Source organism: Podarcis filfolensis, assembly GCF_964270895.1.
Source record: "Podarcis filfolensis genome assembly, chromosome: 2".
In the NCBI taxonomy this organism is placed as follows: Eukaryota; Metazoa; Chordata; class Lepidosauria; order Squamata; family Lacertidae; genus Podarcis; species Podarcis filfolensis.
The window spans coordinates 93,141,931-93,164,541 of NC_139605.1; the positions used below are offsets into that span (position 1 = coordinate 93,141,931).

Below are 22,611 nucleotides of genomic sequence, written 5' to 3' on the forward strand. Positions count from 1 at the left end.
ACAAGTCTCTTAGAAGACTATTTCAAATATTATAGAGTGGTTTCGTCTATATTAAATACGGAAACTATTAAGAGCATCCCACTGAACAAGGTTGGTGTTTCTTTGCGTTTCGCTTCCATCTCCATGTGTACACAAAACCAACATAGTTTATTTTTTTACAAAAATAAGAGAAGTCTCTGTTCCAGTTCCCACATTAGTCACATGCAGACTCAAAAGCAGGAGTCTTCACAATACATATCCACTCCTGTGCCCATGAGTTTGTCGCTCAGCAAATAATGCTGGAGAAGGCAAACAGCAGAGTTCCCCACCTCAGCACTGCCCCTCACGCTAGTGCCGAGACAGGTCCAATAACACACACACACACACACACACACACACACACACACACACCTCCTTCCCAGGAACACAGGGGCTTAGGCAAAACAGCCCGATTAGGACCAGCAGCCTATAAAAAGGGCATCCAACAATAACAGAGTTGCCAGGGACATGAAAGCTGGAGCAGCTTCCGCACCCATTTCTCTCCAGAAAAGAAAGCCCCCTTCAGCCTCTGCCAAGCTTTCAGATCTCCGGTGGCAGAGAAAGGCTATCCAAGCAGAAGCCATTACAGCATGGAGCATACACTGACTCAAGGCAAAAAGGGGGAAAGAACGAACGGATGAATGCATGTTTATACTGGTGATAGGGAGCAAAATGTCATCTAGAATCAGCCAATCTAAACTAGGAAAAGGGAGAGGCAACCCAGGAAGTTATAGCAATGTGATTGCAATCTCCCCCACCTCAAAAAAGGAAGAGAATAAGGAATAAGTTGCTTGTTTGCTCCTGTTTTGATGCACCTGAACAGTGCACACGTTCATTTCTAAGCTCTACTGAAAGATGCTAGGCTGCATTGTATGTGCATCGGATGTTTTCCTAGGGAACACCCTAGGATCAGCCGGTGCAGTCATGCTGAGTGGGGCTTACTCACCTTTTAAGGAGAATTTGGGTGCAGTCCTAATACTCTAGACAACATGGGCATTTGTAGTTAAAGCGCTGCAATTTTCAGTACTTCGGCTATGTCCACACACAGGTTTGTCAGTGTTTTCACAGGCTGTGTTTACTCACAACTATGCAGGGTTCTTATTCATGAGTAACTCTACTGGAGGGTAAACATTCCAGCCAACTACTTGAAAAGGGAAGACTGGGGTGCTTAGGAATAGATCTGCTTGCAGGCAGGAGTCCTTTACAAGTACATCCATGAGCAGCTTACTGTACTTTGCATCGGAGGGCTAGGATATTTTTTGTTGGTCATTCCGCTCCTTTCTGTATGTTGATCACACACAGTAGGAGAACCTACTGGGACCAGAAAACACCAACCGCCCACCCTTGTACTCAAATGAAACATGAGCTAGAAAACCTGCCATTAACTCTGCTCAAGGACTGTGTGGCCACTAACTTCACACTTTTTGGGCTCTGCAGCACTAAGGCACACAGGTCCAGCCATTTGTTGTTGAAACAGATTCATTAATCTAATTAAACACCCTGCTGATATACTCCCACCGCACTCAGATTTGGAGGTAAGGTGGTCTTTATCCAGGTCTCATTTACACAGGTTACTACTACCCCTTAACCTGCCCAACTCATACCTACTATTACTTCCCTGTAAATCATATTAAACCTCTGATAATTCTATATACCAGGACTTACCTATCTAGCAACCAGGAGAACTGACAAAACTGAATAGTGCTGAAAACTACAGAGCTTTCTGTGCAAACACTGGTGATACTAGAGCACTGGATACATGATCAAATTCACTGCTATTCATCACTCTCCTTAAAAATTTGGAGGTTTGGGAAGAAAAAATCTTGAACCTCAAAAGCTATCTCTTAAAACCACTTAATTCTGAAGAGTGGCCACCATCATTTATGTTCAAGCTGTCTAGCCTGGGCTGCTTTCACATTCTCCCGGCTTTTTCTAACAGTCACATTTGGTACAGAAATTTCCAAGAAAAGTGAAGTTTTGAACAGAATCCTTCCTGTTGTTTTGGAAATGAAGATTTCCAAAATACTTAAAAAAAAAAACATAGAAAGGAAGGTTTATCAAAACATCCTGGCCAGCTCCCTGACCTCCAACTTATTTTGCCAGCTAAAAAGCTTGAATACTTTAAGAGGGCTGACCTGAAACTAGGTTTGAAGGTTTGGAACTAACAGACTTTGAATGGGCACGAGGGGGGGAACCCCCACAGATGCTCACACATTGTGCTGCCAGCCCTCAACTCGCATCTCTCTGAGAGCAATCAATGCTCTCTAGTAGATAAAATTAAATGTGGTTGCCTTAGTCATCTGAGGGCAATGGGAATGTAGAGGGCCAGCTAGATTGCAGGGGCTGCTGAAACAGACTGAGCTTGTCATCTGCAAGAGGCTTCACAGAACAGGTGCTGGAAAAGGTGTCAGGGGCCACCAGTAGAGGAGGAAGCTGATGCAAGGCATTCTGGAATGGATGAATGAAAATGCTTCACTGAAGCACTTCTGAACTGTGAAGCAGCTGAAAATAAATGGTGAGCAACTTGGGAAAGCTGTGCAGCTACTCTAGAGAACATTGAAACACATTCAGTCCAAAACTCATTATTGTGAAAGAGGGCAATACCGAAAAAAGGGTCACAAAGATGATAGACAATCTATGTGTGTGTTTGTGTGTGTGTAAAATCGCAAACTACCGTATTTTTCGCCCTATAGGACGCACCGTCCCATAAGGCGCACCTAGTTTTTTTGGGGGGGAATTAAAGGGGAAAAAATTTATTTCCCCCCTAGGAGCGGGGCTGGGGCGGGGGAAGCCGAGCTTCCCCCGACCCCAGCCCCCAGAACAGGCAACTCTCCGCAAGCCATGGGAGCCCAGCGCAGGGCTCCTGCACCTTGCGGAGAGCTGCGCAAAGTCTGGAGAGCGAGAGGAGTCGGTGCGCGCCGACCCCTCTCGCTCTCCAGGCTTCAGCGAAAGCCTGCATTCGCCCCATAGGACACACACACATTTCCCCTTCATTTTTGGAGGGGGGAAAGTGCGTCCTATGGGGCGAAAAATACGGTAATCATAATCAGGATTAACTTTCTGGAGGTAAAAGCTGTTTGACAGTGGGATGGACTCCCTTGGAAAGTGATGTACTCACCGCCATTGGAAGTTTTTAAGCAGAGGTTAGATGGCCATTTGTTGTGGATGCTTTAGTCTCTCAGGAACCTGAGACCTGACTCCAGATTGTGAATGAAGTGTTCAGATAGCAGAGACTTTAAACGGACCATCAAAGGAAGATCACTATGAACAAGACCATTTTTGACAGTAATAATGTTTGTGATATTCTATCTGTGTTGAATTATTTTCAGATGTCCTTATATGGTCGCTGCAGCAATTATTGTCTGAACTTCTCTCCATTAACCTTTTGCTAACTCTCTTTATGAAAACAGGAATATTTGCTCAAAGACCTTATAGGTGGCAATATCAAGGAAACCACTTCGCTAGGGAGTTTAAGGTAGTAATACTAACCTAAGAAGTAAGTCCCATTGAATTCAGTGAAGATTACTCTCAGGTAAATGGGGTTAGGATTGCAGCCTAAGACTCAAATCCTATATCTATTTGTCTGGGATCATGCTTGTAGTATCATTCAAACCTCCTGCCTGCTTACACAAAACACAAAAACCCTACTTTATGTGTAACAATAAAACTGCATATTAGAATGCTAAAAACTCATAGTCAAAATTGGGTATATAGACCAGAAAGCCGCCATAGCTGGATCAAGGAGTGAGAAGGTACTAAACCTTCCCTTGCAGCTGTTGGTTAATATATTCAGAAAATGCACAAAAAAGAGAGGTGAGGAAAAGCATCCTAGGTAAAGAGGAAGTTAAAATCCAAGAAGTATTCTGATATGCAGTGGTGGTGGTGGTGATGCAAAAATCTGTGTTGGGAAGCAAAGTTCAAGGACAAAGCCAACATGGGAGGTTGGGTGGGATGAGTACTCCTGCGTGTTCAAGATACCTAGAAGAGCCTGACACACACAAAACTCAATCGCAGCCAGTGCATTGTATGTAAGACCCAGAGATGAGTAGTAACATTACAACAAGGAGTGACTCCCCTGCAACTCCATGTCTGTGTGTGTGTCTCCCCCCCCCCCCAGTGTTACTTTTTAATTTGATTATTTTCTCAAGAGGACAAAGGTTTTATACCCCACATTGATTAAAATGGGATAGGTCAAGTTACAATTGCTTTACAGGTCTGGTTTGGCCTATAGGCTGGGCTAAAGAGGGCCAAAACGTATAGAGAAACTTCCGTTTCCAGATACAGGTTTTAATCACTAGTTTAATCAGACTCCCAGTGTGACCTTTCCCTCCTAAGACTTCTCAGAACTCCACAGAAAACTTCTCTTATTTTCCTATCTTCCGACCACAATAAGCGTGTGGGAATCGGAGATCGTGTTGGGTGGCAGCTGTGGGCAAGATGGCACAAAACAAGGGAAGATGGGAGGAGCTGCTTTCCCAATGAGTGGGAAAGTCGCCCAGTTCAAAGGCACAAGGGACCTTTCCACTGGCACTTCTGCTATTAATTAAAATATTTCAGTGGCTTTGAAGGGGGGGGGAGAGAAGAAGAAAAGGCACTGAACTGACTGCTCCCCACCAAGATGACATTGTGACTCAGAAAGAAAAGGCACAGAGGTTTCTGTTCCAGCATTGAAGGGCTGCAAGCACATCTGAGCAGAGGCCAGGCTCAGGTGCTAAATGGCTCTCAGGGTCATTCTGCACCACTGTATGATAAATACGTGTTTGCTTCTCATTTGCTGTGCACAGACATTATGTCTCTGCCCCCAATCCAAGGTCAAACTTCTGTTGGCCAAGAATCCAAAGAGCTGCTTCAAGCTCAGGCAAGAGGTTTCTGCTAACCTCTTTGAATTCTTAAGGTTTTTCCTTCAAACATCTGAATTTAAAATCCCTGTCAGTTTCGAAAGCAGCTTGGCGCATGGCACCCAGGGAACTGTGGTGGTAGGGCAGGGGGATGCCTGCAGTTTGAGAAAAACAACTCTGGAGCTTCGTTGGGCTCGCGGAACTAGTTGCATGCTTCTTTGGACAAATAAAGCATACCTCAGAAAATATGACTACTTCCTTCAGACGGTGTGATCACTGCTGTGTGGAATATACTTCCACAAGTGTTACAGGCACCTGCTTGATATTTTGGTGATGTAACTAGTCACGGGCAAAACACCTCTTCCACCTCAGTCCAGTTTTGTAAATATTTTCCATCTTTTTTTAAAAAAATAATAATATGGAGGTTATGCATGTACCTGCTCTATAAATTCCTGAGCTGGAACACACAAGTTTGGTTTTGTTTCTTTACAGAGTGGAAAATTAGGCAGAAATGAAACAAAATAAGCGAAACTCAAGAGTACCACTTTCCCCACAGCAACGCCCCACCATTTGATGATTTTTTTCCATTAACACTTAAAAAGCAAACAAACTCTAAAGGCTAAATGCCCCCGCCCCCCGTTCTGAAGAACACATCTAACCACATCTGGACTTTAAAAGGAGGCCAACAGTTGCACAGATACCCTCCCTCCCCGATCTGTTAAATGCCGGCAGAGTATAGTGCTACTGGCATTGGAAAGGGATTTGCAGAAGTATCTCATGAAAGTCAAAATGTATTTTGTGCACACTTTGATTAAGCATGCCGACGGGGCCTCAAGACGGCAGAAAACACAACTAACCGCTACATCATGCCCGGGCTATGGAGTCACCAGCCATGAACAATAAAAGCACACCCATGCTGTAAAAGTGCGCAGGCCCGACACATTCCCAGGGGTCAAGGAGGCCAAGGCCAATGTAAGCATTGTGGCAACAAACAAAACACTATTAGTAAACCATACAGAGACAGACATGTTTTGGGGGGTAACCTAAGCTTCTTGGCAAGGAGTTGTGAGGCACTGTGTGTCAGAAAGGGGACAGGTCTTGAGCTTGAACGTAGGTAGCCATCGGTATTGGCTCTTTACACATTCAGTGCTCTGACAGCAGCTGCACTGGTGTCTCGTCCACATGGCCTGGCCAGGAAGTCATGGAATTTGGAAAGCTCCATTATAAACAACTTCAGAAGAGCTCTAATCCTTTCCTAATTCAATATGCCGCCTGAGAGGCTCTGACATACACTACGCAAACCGATTCCTGTTACACTCTGTATGACCTGTCAACCTCCAAATGACCCTTGGTATATCATACCCTGCGAGTGACAGTTTTGGTCCTGCCTCGCTTTTCTTTGGGCAGGAAAGCTGCAGTCGGTGAGGTTTGTTGGCTAGGCCCTTTCAGTTCCACTCAGCATTTAGCAAAACAAACCAGAGCTCCGCAGCTAGGTTCAGGCAAAAAGCCTTTTGTGCAAGGAGTTCTTCATCTCTGTCACAGTAAGCCTTCCTAAAAATCAAGAGCACACATTTTCAGGCCTTCCAAAACAGAGACAGACTGTTCGCTTGGCAAGTGCGTACTCTCATCTGGGGCCCGGAGGCAAGGAGATCAAAAGAAAGGGGGGCAGGGGCAAAACAGAACAGGGTTGCACGGACCCGTAAGAGGGAGGAACTTCAGAGAACTTGCAAAATTACCTCCCCTAGAAGGGGGAAGTGGAGGAAGGTCGCTCTAGTGATCCTCAACATTGATAATTAACACAAGCTTCTTGCACTCCATGAACAGAAAAAAGCGACTGGTATCAAGAGTCAAGATCCAAGTCACAGAGACATGGGAACACAGGGAGTTGCCTTCAGCTGTCAAGACCACTGGCCCACCTAGCTCAATATTGTCTACGCTGACCGGCAGAGCTCTCCAGCGTAGCAGACGGCGGTCTTTCCCAGCCCTGCCTGGGGATTGAACCCAGGGCCTTTTGTACGCAAACCATTTGCCTACCATTGAGTCACAGCCTTTCTTTAAGATGCACACGCCTGGGATGCAGGCATTATGGGGCGCTCACGTTCCGATCTATACCTTCTGAAAAGGATATCCATATCACAATACTCGTGCACCCTTTTAAAGTGAAGCAATGTTGTCCAATTTGGAAAAGCCTCCAGGAATTCAGTTCATATAAGCAACATTTCCAGTTACCCAAGAATTCGGAGCATGGTGATCGCAATGCCACAACAATTCCCACATCTATCAGGAGGTACACACAACAGTCAGGGAGGGGAAAACCCCCTTTCACGAATCCTTAAACTTGTATAGCTGGAAGGAAACAGCCCAATTCATCGGCATCACCTCCCAGCTTCTGCAATCAAAGTGCTCCGTATGGTTAGTGTCACGAGACAACGAGAAAACGGTTTAATTTTGGATGTAACGGCCTTTCAGAATCTTCTCACAAGAACACTAGTGAATACTGTGGGCATGTGTAGCCCCTTCTCCCTTTATTTCAGCTGGCTTGCTTCTATGCTAAATAATTCAATTTTAAGCTGTGCTTATATGCATGCTAACTCCGGAGAAAGCCCCAGTAAGCACAGTGGGCAGAATTCAATGTAGTGCTAAGTAGGGTATGTGTGGGGAATGAAGTCCATTTGTGCAACAAGACTTCCCCTCCCCTCCATGCCCCCCCAAACCTGTTCTGCGGGTTCCACCAACCCTTCAGAGTAGATTTAGGGGATATGAATATAAGGGAGGGAAGTCCCATTGTGCAAGCTGACCTCATTCTGTGGATGTAACAACTCAGTTGAATTCCACCCAGTGGGGCTTATTTGCTTCACTCACGGCAAAAATGGCCTTGCCAGAAGCACTTATGCTCAACAATGGGAAGCCCTCGTAACATGCCAGGTGCACAAGCAAAGGGAAGCACTTTAGACTCCAACTGCAGATTTTCACCTACCTTTGGCTTAACAGAGACCCACAGGAGGCAATTATTCAGGCTCTTAAAAGCAAAACCAGAGTAGAGGGCATTTTTGTGATAAGAAAAACAAACCAAACAGGAAGAGGCATGCAGCCATTACCTGAAAGAGGGTCAAACTGTCATCATTCAAGATGCATCTGGGAGGTGTAGTAACTAAAGTAAAACACAAAGTTCTCATTAGGAAAAGAGAACAAGAAAAATATATAAAGCTCGTTTAGCAAAGGGTTGGGGAATGAGAGGGAATAGGGGGGAGGAGAGAGACAGAGGTGCAGTCATAGCTCACTAGCTGTGGCAATTAAAATTAAAAGACCTAGATGGTGACAGTAGGCCTGGAGAACTGGCATTTTAAAAGTTATAAAACATAAATCTGAACTTACATAGATAGAACGACATCTCTGGATCTGCAAGCTGGCTTTTCACAAAGTTCCTCAGAGCACCAACTGTCAAATAAAGCATGAAAATCGGTGTGTGGATCAAAAGATATATTGTGAGCAGCATTCTCTTTACAGCACTGACCACATCTCCGTTGCTGCAGTGCTTAGAAAAGAAAACCAATGTAGTCACTGCTTTAAAGACACATGGAGAGGACAAAGCAAGAGGAGATGTCTTGATTGGTCAGCACCTATTTTAGGTTCACCAAAAGGAATTGTAACATCTGTCTATGCTTTCAAGCTTCATCACTGCACATTCTGTCTCTATAGCTGGAAGTCTCCTCCCCACACTATGAACACCCCAACACTGAGACTTCAGCATCCTTCAATGATGGGGAAAAAATTATCATCCTAATCAAGATCTGATTTGGTTTCCCCAATGCAAAGTCTCAACAGTATGTTCCAATTCTTCTGCCCAGGAATAAATGAAGAAACTTCCCTTACAAATCTTCCGTCTTATATTAACTGCTAGCACAAACCTGCTCTGCCCCCAATGAGCAATTCAAAAGGGTTTGCTTCCCTGAAAGGAATAACTGAAGTGGTGTTCAGTTTTGCTATCGGAGACCCTCACAAACGATTTTTCCAGGCTTTGCTAGACTGAAAGATAGATGGCGTAGCTAGGAACATGGCTGCTTCTAAATAGAGCAAAAACCCAGATTCAACACAAAGCAAAATGTCAGGGGACTGCCATCGGAACAGGGAAGGGAAGCAGAGGGCCAGCTGGGTTACAGTAAACCTCCGAAAATATTGGGAAGCAGTTCCTCTTCCTGTGGTGGGGAAAGCCACACCTCCAGTGGGGAAGAGGGGAAGGGACCAGAGGAGGATGCTGGGAGCCTCAGCACCACTCCTGGTCAAGCCAGCCAGGAGGGAACCACGCTTCTTCCGTTGCCCACCCTGCGCAGAGGTGCAAAACGCAAAGAAGGAAGGAAAAGGCTGGGGGTGACTGAGCTATTATGTTGGGGGAGGACCCGGAAACGACCACTCCCAGATTCTGCTAGCAATTGAGGCAGACATGAACTTGTGGTTCTGCACTGTAAATAGTTTTGCACCAAAATAAAACCTGTAAAAGACAGGTCGGAGTCCTGACTGATTACTCACGAGCAACCACCATTGCCATCTGACACAAAAGAATGAGAAACACAAACAGTAGTTACCCAGGGTCCTATCTGCCTTCTCCGCCCCTCCTTCAATATTCAAATCACTTCCCTCAAAAGGTACAGGCAACAATGGTAGTGTTTAAGTGTTTACAGCAGATAAACCAGCCAGCTATCTGTACAGCACTGTGTAACACCTCCTATCTGGTATGTTCTGCCTGCCCCGACTCAGGATCCTAGGAATACAGGGGCTGACGCACACATCTCATGCCAGCAAGGCAGAAGATTCTGGATCTTACTTTAGTCAGGCCTGTGCAAAAGAACTATCGCTTTAGAGTTCCCTCTCACAAGCCTAAGGCCAAAGGAGGAGCAGAAATTCATGAGGAGGAACGGACATCTAGTTCCGTAGATGGTGACAGATGCAAGGCAGAAAGCATAGTTGGGTGTGTGCCCTGCCATGCCGCAGGAAGTTCTAGCCTTTTGCTATTTAGAGGTGCAGGAAGCCTGGTTTTGCTTTTGGCCCCTGGCACATTTAAGAAGAGTGGTTGATTCAACTTCTCTTCAGTGTTTCCAGCTCCTTTTTTGGGCTCTGGTTGAAACTACACTAGACCAACACCCTGTTGTTCAATGGCCTCATCTGGGCATGACTAATGCAGCGGTAAGTGGCCTGGAAGATTTGTCCTCTTTAGAGCACAAATCTCAGCCCTCCTTCATTCAGATCACAGTGCTTGAGTTTCAAGCTTCTAAAGCACCGCCCAAACAAAACAACTAGAGACATTGCAGTGTAACTATCTCAAGTCACAAACCTTAGCCTGGGAGCAAGGAACTTTTCTCTATTTCACTGCACCTTACTTGGGGGTGAGGCAGAAGCTGGGAGGGAGATACACTCTTACCTGTTTCACTGGGATGGAAGAAGCCCTGCAGAATGTGACGATCTGGGAAGTAAACTCTCAGTACCACCTAGTTGAAAACAAAGAGCAGGAGCCTACTCAAGTAAACCTAAACCATGGTCAAACCAGCTCTGCCTTTGGACAAGACTAGCTCATTCTGAGAAACTGATGCCTTTTCATGAATGAGCAACTGTGACTGGTTGACACTATATTTGGGGCTTTCAAGATACTTGAAAGGGCTATTTTAGAAACCCACACTAACAAGAAGTTGTCAGGAACAACAATGGATAGCTGGGGTAGCACGCTAGCTAAGACTGAGTTATTAATCAGGATGCTCCTTGTTCAGATCTTACCTCTGATATTAACTCACTTGGTGACCTTAGGCAAGGTGTTCTCTTTCAGATAGGAAATACTAATTATGACACCTTAGCAAACTTTTGACACACTTAACACAGTATATAAATGCTAAGTACTATTATAGCTTCATTCTGGGCTCTACCATTGTTCCAAGAGAGCTACTGATCTCAAATTAAAGGAAAGAAATGGGGCAAAGAACCAGGGGAGCAGAACAGGCAGGATTCCCATCAAACCTTCAGGTATAAGAATCCTGCTAAGGGCACCACTATAACCGGCTATCCCTGTTTGCCATTCATTTGGTTGTCCCAGAATGTAACAGAAGATGGTTCAATGATGCCAGCAACCTGAAGTCAGTACCTGAGAATTTACCATCCACTAACTACCTTTCTGTTCCTCACTTTGTGAAAGACCCAAAACAAAACATTACCTTTGGATAGCGCTCACGCTTGTCCTTCAGCTGAGTTTCTCGCTGTGCTCGTGTCATCAAGGGAGATTCTTCCAAACGCTTCCTAGGAAGAGGGGAAGCTTAGCAAGCCAGTATAGTCACAGATCTATACAGCCAGGGGCTGCCACTCCACACAATCTAGTAACTATCTTATCTGCTTAAGCTCCATACATTCTCCTTCCTGCTCTCTACCTCTGTGTATGTTTGTCTAAAACAAAGCACTACTACACACTCCCAAAACAAGATTGCAAAAGAGGAGGATCTGAGAAACTCTGCAGCAAAATCATTTTAACCAAACAAATCTCAAACATATTTGAAAGTGGCCGAACAATTTTGGTTATGTTCAAATGTTTGCACCAGCATTATACATTTATAACAATTTAAGATTAATGTTTGAAATAATGCATTTTGTAATTTTTACTTAGTTTGGGAAAAAGTCTGCTGGTAACAGCCTTGCCAGATTTCCCCCTTGTGGTGTAGAAAAGAAGTTGTGACAAGCATATAAACTGAAACTATGCAATATGTGTGCTCATATTTTGAAAACTCCTCACACAGGTACCCCCTGTGCAATTTCCAACTATTCTAAAATCATGGGGAGGTGCGGGGACAGACTGTACAGTCTTCAAGAAGCTTCAGCCTTAAACAGAAAGCTCAATTCAGCCTTCCCTATGGTGCAACAAATGCCATACCACAATACCAAAGGAATGATTGGAAGTTAAAGAGGGAAGTTTGATTCATTTGACATTTAATTCAAAATGTTGATTCACCAAGACTGATGAGCGGTAAAGGATATACTGTAATCAGAAAAGTTTAAAAACAAAACGGCAGATACAGCTCAGAGGTGTTCTTCCACAGATTTCACAGCTCCACAGTTTAATTGTTTACTTTAAGAGATGACACAGCACTTTTCATTTAAATTACTTTACTCCTTCACTTTCTTCAACTATTTTTTTTAAAAAAAAACTTTGCAAAGCTGCAAAGAAAAACCTCCAGTGAAACCATACAAATATTCACAAGCTTACGGAAAGATCAAGCTAATCCTTCCATTTGAGCATTAGTCCTTCCATCTAAAAGTTTTTTTTGGGGGGGGGGGAGAATCATGAAAAACATGTATTGAAAAGTATCACAATCCAGACTACCTTCACTTGTGTTAACACCATTTGGCTGCTTTGTGACCCCCCACATTATTGCACATTCTGTATAAAGACCAATTCACATGCAGGCTTTGTTCCAATTTCTAAAATGGGACAATCTGTTATCTTTGCGATCGTCAGTAAAGTTTACCTAAAGTAAAGTCTTCAGATTTAGTTTTTTCCTTCCAAAATCCAAGTACAGTATCAGTGAGATCTAATGACAGCCTGTGTTATAAATACGTAACAGTATTGGGGAGTATATTAGTAATGTGACAACTACACATGCTCATGTTTATCCCAAATATTATTCAGGAGTGGCAAGGCAACTGTCAAGGGATGAGGAAATGTAGAATCCATCTAGGTCCCCCTAGAAGTTTGTGGAAGAACACAAAAATAAAGTTGGACTCATCCCTCCTCTTGTTTATATTGCCTGATCCACAATTGGTGTAATCTCTTTTGTTCCTGTGTCTTGTGTAATCCCATTTCGTTGCCACAGCAGATGAAAATTTCAGTTTTAAACTGGAAAATATTGCCACAGTGTAAAAATGAGAGGATTCTGACATGGATTTGCTTTTTGGCTTAGCACCTGATGACTTGCATTGTGATCAAAGGGAACTAAATGGGATTGCCAATATATAAACAAGGAAATCATGAGCTTTGCTGTCCAGTCATCTATCTTTTTTCCGGTGATTATAACAGAGGCATCTAGTAGATGACATAAAGTGTATCAAGAATTTCTAAACAACTCTGTGACCTAGACACACTGGCTAGAGGTACTGGAAAGCAATAAGGCTTACAAAAATGAAACATCAACTAGGAAAATAGCAGCCTAGATAAACCTTCAGCCTTGCAGGAGGCAACTGTATTTGTCAGCTCCTTAGAACAGAGGTGTATGCCTGGAATAACTACTACAACCTGATCTCAGCACTCACAAAGAAATTAATGTTTCCCCCCTTTCGCTTAGAACACACATTTCCCATGCCTGTAATTTGAGCAAAGAAACAAAAAACCCTTCCCTATCCAATTTCAATGAAATAGTTTATTTATCATATTACAGCTTCACACTAACTTGGGAGTACACCCACTAAATTCAGAATATTGTACTTTAATTCTTCTAAGCATCATGCTGAGTGGTGTCTAATTTTATGCTAATTTCCTGAGCTCTTAGGGAAATATATTAAAACACCATCTGGGACAGGTGAACGTACTTGATTATGTGGGAAACTATAAGATTCAAAATCTCAAAGAACATGGGCGACATTATAACAGCATGTAATTCTCCCAGATATTAGGCCAATGCAGACCTATACTGTGATATGCTTTGTGTCAGCAAGATTGTGAAACAGCCTATAGGTGGAATTAGCTGTGTTAGTCCATTGCAGGAAAAATAGGAAAGACACTTGTGGCCACTTAAAGATTAGCAAATGTATTATGCCATAAGCTTTTATGGGCTATAGTCCACTTCACCAGATACTGGAAGTATAATCCTAAATTATAGGAATATACACACGCATATGGTGGAGAGAACTATAAATTGTAAGGTCAGAAGGAAGTGAAATGTAGAAAATACAGATGGTGAAAATTCCGTTATTGTCAGTGGCCAGCCACAACATACTACATGGAGTGACTGCATCACTAATGAAAAAGAAACTTACCTCTCATTCTGGAGCTGAGACAAACGTTTCCTCACATCATCTACAGTCACCTCAAAGAACTCATCTGGAAGTTCTTGTGAGCCAAAATCCAGTGGCTTCTGTAGATCTGGATGGCACAAAATTGGCTCTCGCTCCAGATGCTGTAAAGAATATAGGAACTGAAGTTCAGATGACTGGATCCAAGAAGGCATGGAATCAGCTGAACATATTTGCATATGTACAATTGTGCCTTTTGGGGGTGTCCAGAAAATCCTGCCCAAAAGCATTTGTTCGTTTAACTACAAAAAGGCTTCAGAATTAAAGTAACTTTCAGCTTAATCATTCCCCATGTGAATCTCTTTCCTGGTCTTAAAACAGAAATGGGAAGGATTTTATCTGCTCTGCAATGTGAGGTTAGCTCCCCTGGTTCATACTCCATAAACAAGTACTCCTGTACCTGTAGATGTGCAAACCTTTCTGAAACACAGTTCACTCATTCCACTTACAAGATGGTCTGAAGACTGCTTTCCTTCCTTCCTTCCCACTGTGAAGCTGCTAAGAACAGCTTCAAAGTACAGCACCGGGTAAAGGTGCTTTTAAAATGCTGTGGTAAGTGGTTGCACACAAAGGAACAAACAAAGGGGCATTGTATGGAAAAAAATATGGATGCCTCCATGTGCTGTTGGGGTAGCCATCTTTTTTACTGTACAAGGTCCCTTTGTGCCTACACAATTACACAGGAAGCAGTGGGAAAAAAACCTCTTTCTGCAGCATTTTAAAGCATTTTTACCCAGGGCAGCAGAGCAGCTGTGCTTTGAACTAAAGCTGCTAGGAGCCATACGAAAGAAAGAAAGAAAGAAAGAAAGAAAGAAAGAAAGAAAGAAAGAACTCATAAATAGTACAGCTGAATCTATGTAATTTAAAAAAATTAGACTGTATGGGACTGGCAGAAATGACCGGCAGAATCCGCGACCAGGGAGAAAAGTCAGCAGAAGAAGATTGGAAGAAATTTAAGGAATATCTACAGAAATATTATAAAATTAATGAACTTTGAAAAGATGTTGGTTTGAACTTTGGTGGTCTCCAGCTGTTATGATAAAGATAATGGGGATCATAATTGTTTCTGTTACTAAATTTAAAAAAAGTTGAGTGGAAAATAAGGTGATATTTTAAAAGGAATGTTAAGAGATTAGGATTTGCTGAATTAACAAATTGAACTAGAGAAGAAGAAGGGGAGGTATAAGGAAGTCAAAGAAACATGTGACTGAAAATTGTTATTGAAACTGAATTGTTTTTAATATTTTTCTTTTTCTTTTTCTTTTTGTCTTTATATAAAATTGGAAAATTTAATAAATATTCATTTAAAAAAAAAATTAAAGGTTATTTGATTTCATTTTCCCCAAATGATTATTTAAATGAAATCAGTTTTAAAAACCTGCACGACAATAGGACCGACATGTGAAAATGGGATGGGGCAAACTTTCTTAGTTGACACACAATAATATAAGCTTTAATAAGGGCACAAGGACAGAACACATGGAAGTGCACCACCTCAGAATTCTCGCTTGAACACAATGCCAAAATCTCCTCAAATGTGCACAGCTTGCACACTGAAAAGAAGGCTTCCAACTGAGCTTTCTCATGCAACAGGTTTGCACAATCAAGCAGGTTCTGCTGTTGATTGGGATGGCTTACAAGCAAGTGATCCTCCACAGTGAAAATCAGAGATGATACAAAATGTGCCCTTCTGAGCTTCAGAATTAGTCTGTTAAGTAGCAATCTCTGCATGCTTTATAGCCTGAAAGCTGCTGCCACTCCTCCTTGTCCACATCAGGTATGTTGCCCATGGAGAACTGATTCAGTCAAGATTGCTATGGAAAGCCTCCATCAGTTTTGGGGAGACTGAAGGAACTCGGAAATAGTTATGCAGAAGTGACAAGCATGAACAAGAGACAGATTTCACTGAACCCAGCACTGGTGGCTTATAGCAGATTATATAGAGCAGAAGAATCAAGGCTATGCAACTACCGAACAGTGAGCTTGACATTGATACCACGCTATATGTTCGACTGGAAGCAGAAAGGCTTTGGGCTTGTGGGAGCTGGTTATCAGCTGCACCCCACACACTGGAATAACCTGCATCTGCAAGTACCAATCTACATCAGAATTACTACAGATTAGAGATTTAATCAGGCAATGTTGTGAAGGATGGAGGGGAAGAGGCTTTGTTGCCACTGCTGATATAGTCTCCCTTTTCAGTTTCCCCTCCATGCATGCATAAGATTCCATTCAGTTGGCAAATAGTCCTGCTAGTTCTGACAGAAAAGAGAAGGTGCTGCACTGCAGAGCTACTGGCTGACACTCTGTAAATCCAGAGCTAAAAAATGATGGCACCACTTGGTCTGTATTGTTAATAGGCTGCTTTGAAGACCAGCATCCTTGACCATCAATGATCTGCTTAGCCTGGCCCCAGACTCCGTGACCTTGGGACGTTCCTATTTATAATTGCCCATACCCCCCACGCTTAATGTCTCTAGCACATCCCTGTCTGTGCCCTCTTTCCCACCCACACATCCCTGGCCATCTACTGTCCTATCTTATTCTCACTTCTCTGCAGCATCACCACCACCCCTCCCACCCCGAACAAGCCCTCTGGGAATAGAAGGAGTCTCTCTCAATTGTCAGTAGAGACAACACAAATTACAAGGCAAGATTTTCTCTATTTGTGGGCACCAGAGGGTAATTTGGGAAGTTAAAAGAGTGAGGTTGCGTGGGTGGGACCCTCAGCTACTTTTAGAAAGTTGAAGAGAGTTAGGTCTAACTAGAGGGTGAAGGAGCCTGATTGTAGCTTTCTCTGGGCAGAAAGCACAAGAAGTACCCGTGAGCTGCCAATCTGTCCTCTTTCAAAGACTACTGTCGCCTTACGCTGGCTGTTTAGGGACTGGCAGAAGAAGCAGAATGGATAAGCAACCGCCTTGTACTGACAGTCTGGGACAGCCGCTAGGAGCAATTTACTATAGAGTGATGTAAAAGGGTCCTTTGACACCCCATCTAAAACCTACGGTCCTATTTCCACACCTCTAACCTCTGCACTGGAAAGATCCAATCAAAAACTGGTGTGTGTTTGTGTGTGTGGCAAAGACAGCTACTACTCCTAGCAAAGTCTGGAGGAAAAATTAACTCCCACACCACAGATTCCCTATGTGAAGAAGAGAGCCCAGAATCAAGAGCCAGCTAGCATACTGGCAGAAATTCCTGGCTTAATCCAAGAGCACCAAATTATTGCGCCAATTACAAGATCACACAAGGTACAGCAGCCTCTCTCAACCTTAGGTCTCCAGAAGTTGTTGGACTACAACTCCTATCATCCCTAACTACTGGTCCTGCTAGCTAGGAATGTTGGGAGTTTTAGTCCAACAACATCTGGGTACCCAAGGTTAAAAAGGCTGGCTTAAAGTCAAGGTTCATTTGGGATAATATAATGGGACATTTCACAAGTGTCACATCCCTCTTACCACAGTTCTTCTTCCATCCTTTAATGCCCATTTAAAGCTGTGCTTTTATGGCCTACTTCAAGATGGAAGAACTCTTTAAGCCTGGCACACTAACTTCTCCATCACTCCAATACCATTCACCCATGGCAGCACGAAACAAAGTCTGATGATTCCCTGGGAGACACATTTTTGCTCTTTTCCTGGCCTTGCCAGCTCTTGGCAGAACAGAACAACTGGGGGGTGTGTGTGTAGGGAGAGCACTGGGGGCTGGTGGGTCAGATTAGGTCTGCAGGCCAGAGATTCTCTATGCCTGCTTTAAGATCTTCAGGTCTTTCCCACCAACTCAATACAACTTGCTTGGTATAAAATTCTTCCATAATCTGAACTGTCAACATTTGTCTCTTCTCTCAGCAGCACTGACTGCTCAATAACTGAAGCAAATCCCAGAAGGGCTCTGTCTAGAAACAAGTAATTGACTTGAGGACAGAAACAATGCAACACATTCCTCTCTACAGACTATTAAACAAACCCAGGACATTGGCAACTTCCAGTGTGGCTAGGGAGGGCTGCCAAAAATGGAGACAAAGGGAACAGGACTTTTTGAATACCAAGCCCTTCCAGTAGATCTTCAATATGATGTAATTTACCGCGTCAACTTTCAGCTTTGGGTGTACAGTTGTAACAGAGGGGCTGGTGGGCAGCACCCCAACTCTCAACACCATCATCAGCCAATGCCTGGAGGGGCTGCATGGTCTGATCACAGCCTTCAGAGAAGGATGTCAAGAACTAGCTATGATGCTCGCATGCAGGTTGCATGACAAGAGTTCTTCGGTGGTCATTTTGTCTGAGATGATTCTTCAATTCTGGAAACCGCTGCAAAAAGCACTTAAGGGAGTAATAAATGTGAAACTACTAGCCCTCGTCCACAATCTTCAGTACGCATTTCCAAACCAAAACTCTCAAGAGATCCTTTGCCAACAGTATTACAGGCCATCCATTAGCCCAGTGCTTTGGCCTTGTCACTCAAACCTACCCTTTACACTCCTACGTATTACTGCGGTCCACAGTCAAAAGGGTGGCAGGGATTGCTGTGACGTTAAAGCAAGGTGGTGGGGCAAAACCAGCTCCTCTCCCACACTGCAGAAGTCTCTGATCTCTCGGGGAATTTGGAGCTAAGCTACCTTCTAATAATCAATGTTTTGACATCAAAGTATGGCTGGTCTGTAAACCATCCCCAGCCCAGAAGTGGAGGGACGCCGGCACAGATTTTATCCAGCCTCTTCCATCAAATCCAAAAAACCACACACAGGCACAACATTAATGGGAAGATTCTTTTGCTAAAATGGACCTTTGATGTTTAAAAATAATTTGTTTTGTTTTGGGGTTTTTTTCTTCTTCCCCCTCTGGACTGAAAAGGGACAAAAAGCAGATGCCATGCGGCCAGCCCCATTCTGGAGCTGCTGATGAGAGCAAGGCAAGGGAATGGAAGGAATGGAGGAGGGAGCGCAACGTAATCAATCAGCGGCAAAGGCACCCGAGATCAAAGGGCCTGAAAGCAGCCGTCAGAGTCGCACGCTGTTTAGCATGAGGGAGGGAAGCCTCCAACAGAACCTGCAGCTGCTCCCGAGGCACCACTCCATCGGCCCTGCTTTCCAACCTTTTTGGCATGTTGATCCACAAGTCCAATTTACTTGGTATGCATGGTGACCCACAGATTTGTTGTCACATGAATATAAGGACCCCAGGTCTTTGGCAGCCATCCATTTCATGCATTTTTAATGGCAAGTTTGCCTAACACGTAATCGTTACTCGAGCTGTCTAGGGGAGAAATTAGCTTCACATCCCTATTAATGTTGAATCTGTTCAAATATTACTCGCTTACAAAGTTGTTCTTATTTTGCTTATGGGAATATAAGGACACCAAGCATCTGATTGCAGAAGGTTGCTTTGTGAACTAAGAATTTCCTCTAAACGAGTTTGTTAAGGGTGTCTAGGTTGTTGAACAGGAGGTTTCCTTAGCTACAGGCAAAACCATGTAAAGAAGAGTTAAGGTTGGCCTCAATCCAAGTATCAGAACTGAACAAAACCAGCCAACCCTTCAGCTGCATCCTCAAGAATTCAATCATGGTCCTTTTCTAGTCCCGGATGCCAGCAAAGGCAGGGCAGCATTCAGTGACACACTCAAGAACCAGAGGTCACAAAGGACCACACAGTTATGAGTGCTCATAGGTATGCATCACCTTGCCAGGGAAACATTTGCTCTCTGTATCAGAAGCCACACAGGGGAAAAGACCGAGGGTAAATTATATCCTGAGCACATCAGAAAGTTATGCCTAGACTGGGGCAGGGGGAAGGATTGGCTCAGTTTCCCTAAAATTTCACTGCTGTTTCACTTACTGTTCCTAATCATTTTCTTTACTCATCTCTCTTGGCTAGCTCAGTCAAAAGGGTCACAAGAGACCAAAACTTCAGGAATTCCACAACAGGAAGGTTTCAGAAGAAAAATGTAGCAAAGTCAATTAAACTATAGTAAACCAGAGGATAATAGCAGTTGCTGCAACTCCATTCTCATTTCTGGAGGACAACCCCAATAAGATCTCAGGGTTACTTCCCCCTCCTGATGCATTCGGATGCTAGAAAAGTTGTGAAGCAGCAGAAGTCCTGCTGAGTTAAGGAAGTCAAAGAACCTCTCAACTATGGAATCCATTCAGAGACCAGGAGACAACACCAGAGGAAGCTTTAGTAAATCAAGATCCATTCCAGTTTCAGCAGAAGAATGCAACTAGCTTCATAGTCTTCTGCCACTGGTTGTGAATGTACAGTTCAGTTTCTGTGCTTAATCCTTCAGTCTGCACAGCAAATCCCTAAGGTCTGTGCTGCACTTTTGACTCAGCCCTGTCACTTTCACCTAACTTCACTGGTTCCTAACAACTTGGATTTCAAATGCACCAGATAAGGGCTATAAATTCCCGCTTTCCCACCAACTTATTCCACTTTGACTCTTAATACATCAGGTCAAGCAGGCCGAAGATCAAACTCTGCCCAAACTATGTGATGTTCATCAACATCAGAGGTTGTAGGCCAGAGGTTTACTGTAGGATTACGGGAATGGAACTCTAACAAGCTTCCTCCATCTCTTCAAAAGCCAGTGCTAAAGGGGGACAAGCAAAGAAAATCCCGCCTCCCCAGAACACTGTAAGAAAGCCAAACCTCTACCTCTTTTTGTTCCTTTAGCTTTTCTGGACTGTTTTTTAGCTTCTTTGGCTTGGAAGGCCCTCCAGGACTGGACAGAGATGTTGATAGGCTTGGCGATGGCACATCCAATACAGAAGAGCCACCACTCAGACGTTGGCCACCACCTACAAAAGGGACAAATGGGGAAGGCATCGAAGGAGAATGGCAGGTCACTGAGCTGCTCTGAGATTCTGCACTCCTGTCCTGCTTATCGGTGCTATTGCTGGCAAACACAGCCTCATCGCTGCAGGTTGAAGTTGCTGGGGAGGCAGCTGTATGTGGCACAGGCAAACCCCCTGGCTCTTCGCTGGAAGGTGCCCTTGCTGTCAGATCTTCAGAAGGATATTCACCACTTCCAGCTTCGGCGTGGCCAGAGGTGGTGGACTTCTTTTTGACCACCCTAGACATAAAGGGAAAGAGTGAAGCAGTCGCTGACAGTGGAAATGTTGACTTTTTTCTTATTCACAAACAGCTCAGGCTAAACAAGTTTCCCAAGTCATTTCCTCAAGAAAGGAACAAACAACAACTTTGAAAAAGCTGGGCACATAACACTCCACAGAAGCAATATAAATGCCACTCTTTACATGAACAAAAGCGGGCATTTTGTCTCGGGGCTCCAATTTTGGGACGATAAGATCTGGACAAGCAGGAGTAGGTTAACAAGTTGCAGATCACAATCCAAGTTCACTGCACCTCTTATAGGAAAAGAGACCAGCCCTACCCACTATCCCACCATTTTGATCAGTTGCATAATGGACAAAGAGGAAAACGAGTCAGAGCCTACGGCTAATAAAAGTGACCTGAACTAACAGAATACAAATCACAACATAAAGGTAAAACCATTAGGTCCAGTAGTGACCGACTCTGGGGTTGCAGCGCTCATCTCGCTTTATTGGCCGAGGGAGCTGGCGTACAGCTTCTGGGTCATGTGGTCAGCATGACTAAGCCGCTTCTGGCGAACCACAGCAGCACATGGAAACACCGTTTACTTCCCGTCAGAGCGGTACCTATTTATCTGCTTGTACTTTGACATACTTTCGAACTGCTAGGTTGGCAGGAGTAGGGACCAAGCAACAGGAGCTCACCCCATCGCGGGGATTCGAACCGCCGACCTTCTGATCGGCAAGTGCTAGGCTCTGTGGTTTAACCCACAGCGCCACCCGCGTCCCTAAATCACAACATACAAATTTATTAATTAACAAGAGTACAGTGGTACCTCGGGTTACAGACGCTTCAGGTTACAGACTCCGCTAACCCAGAAATAGTACCTCGGTTAAGAACTTTGCGTCAGGATGAGAACAGAAATCGTGCTCCGGCGGTGCGGCGGCAGCAAGAGGCCCCATTAGCTAAAGTGGTGCTTCAGGTTAAGAACAGTTTCAGGTTAAGAACGGACCTCCAGAACGAATTAAGTACTTAACCGAGGTACCACTGTATCCCTATCTTGCAGTCCAGAAAGTAGGTCAGGAGACATAAGTATGTACACACATACACAGGAAAAATATCACTCCCCTACAGAAACTATGTGGTCAGCCCACTGCAGGAAAGCTAGAATCAGTCTTTTCCTTTAATGATGAAGTGGCTCACAGAAAGATAATGAGAAAGGAGCAACGCCACATGTCCCAGGCTAAGGGGTGTGTGACTAAGGTAAATACTGGAATACCTAATCAAGGGTTTGAGTATCATGTCTGAAATTTTAATTTCAGATACTCAGGTGTTGCATTCTCCAACACCTGAAGCCGCATGGAAGAGGCAGAAATGCCGCTGCCACCACTAACTCCCCAAATTAGTTATTTCAGGGTTCATAAATAGTCAGTGTTGTATGTTTTAAGAGCTAGAAGACAGCAAACTCAAAATGAACAACTTCAGATTCATGTTAAAAAGTACATCAGGAATCAGCAAGATGGGAAGACTAAGTTTTTCACTGCCGGCAAAAGGAAAAAAGCAAGAGAGCCAGGAAAAACTCACAGGGATATACAATATGGCTACTGGTGTTAAGAAAGCCCTGCCCTACATCCTTACCAATCTCATCTCATGTGAAGCTAGTC

The 22,611-nt window shown here is 43.9% G+C and overlaps 1 protein-coding gene across 2 annotated transcripts in view; it reads right to left on the bottom strand.

Annotated features, from left to right (window-relative positions):
* ASPSCR1 (ASPSCR1 tether for SLC2A4, UBX domain containing) overlaps positions 1-22,611 on the bottom strand; it is a 66,095-nt gene that overhangs the window by 13,804 nt on the left and 29,680 nt on the right. For both annotated transcript variants that reach the window (XM_083598368.1, XM_083598369.1), the window contains exons 7-12: positions 20,549-20,966; positions 13,860-13,999; positions 11,054-11,135; positions 10,273-10,339; positions 8,232-8,294; positions 7,955-8,007 (exon numbers count right to left, since the gene is read on the bottom strand). In XM_083598368.1, the coding sequence (XP_083454494.1) occupies positions 7,955-8,007; positions 8,232-8,294; positions 10,273-10,339; positions 11,054-11,135; positions 13,860-13,999; positions 20,549-20,966 (823 nt within the window). The remainder of the gene's footprint in view (positions 1-7,954; positions 8,008-8,231; positions 8,295-10,272; positions 10,340-11,053; positions 11,136-13,859; positions 14,000-20,548; positions 20,967-22,611) is intronic.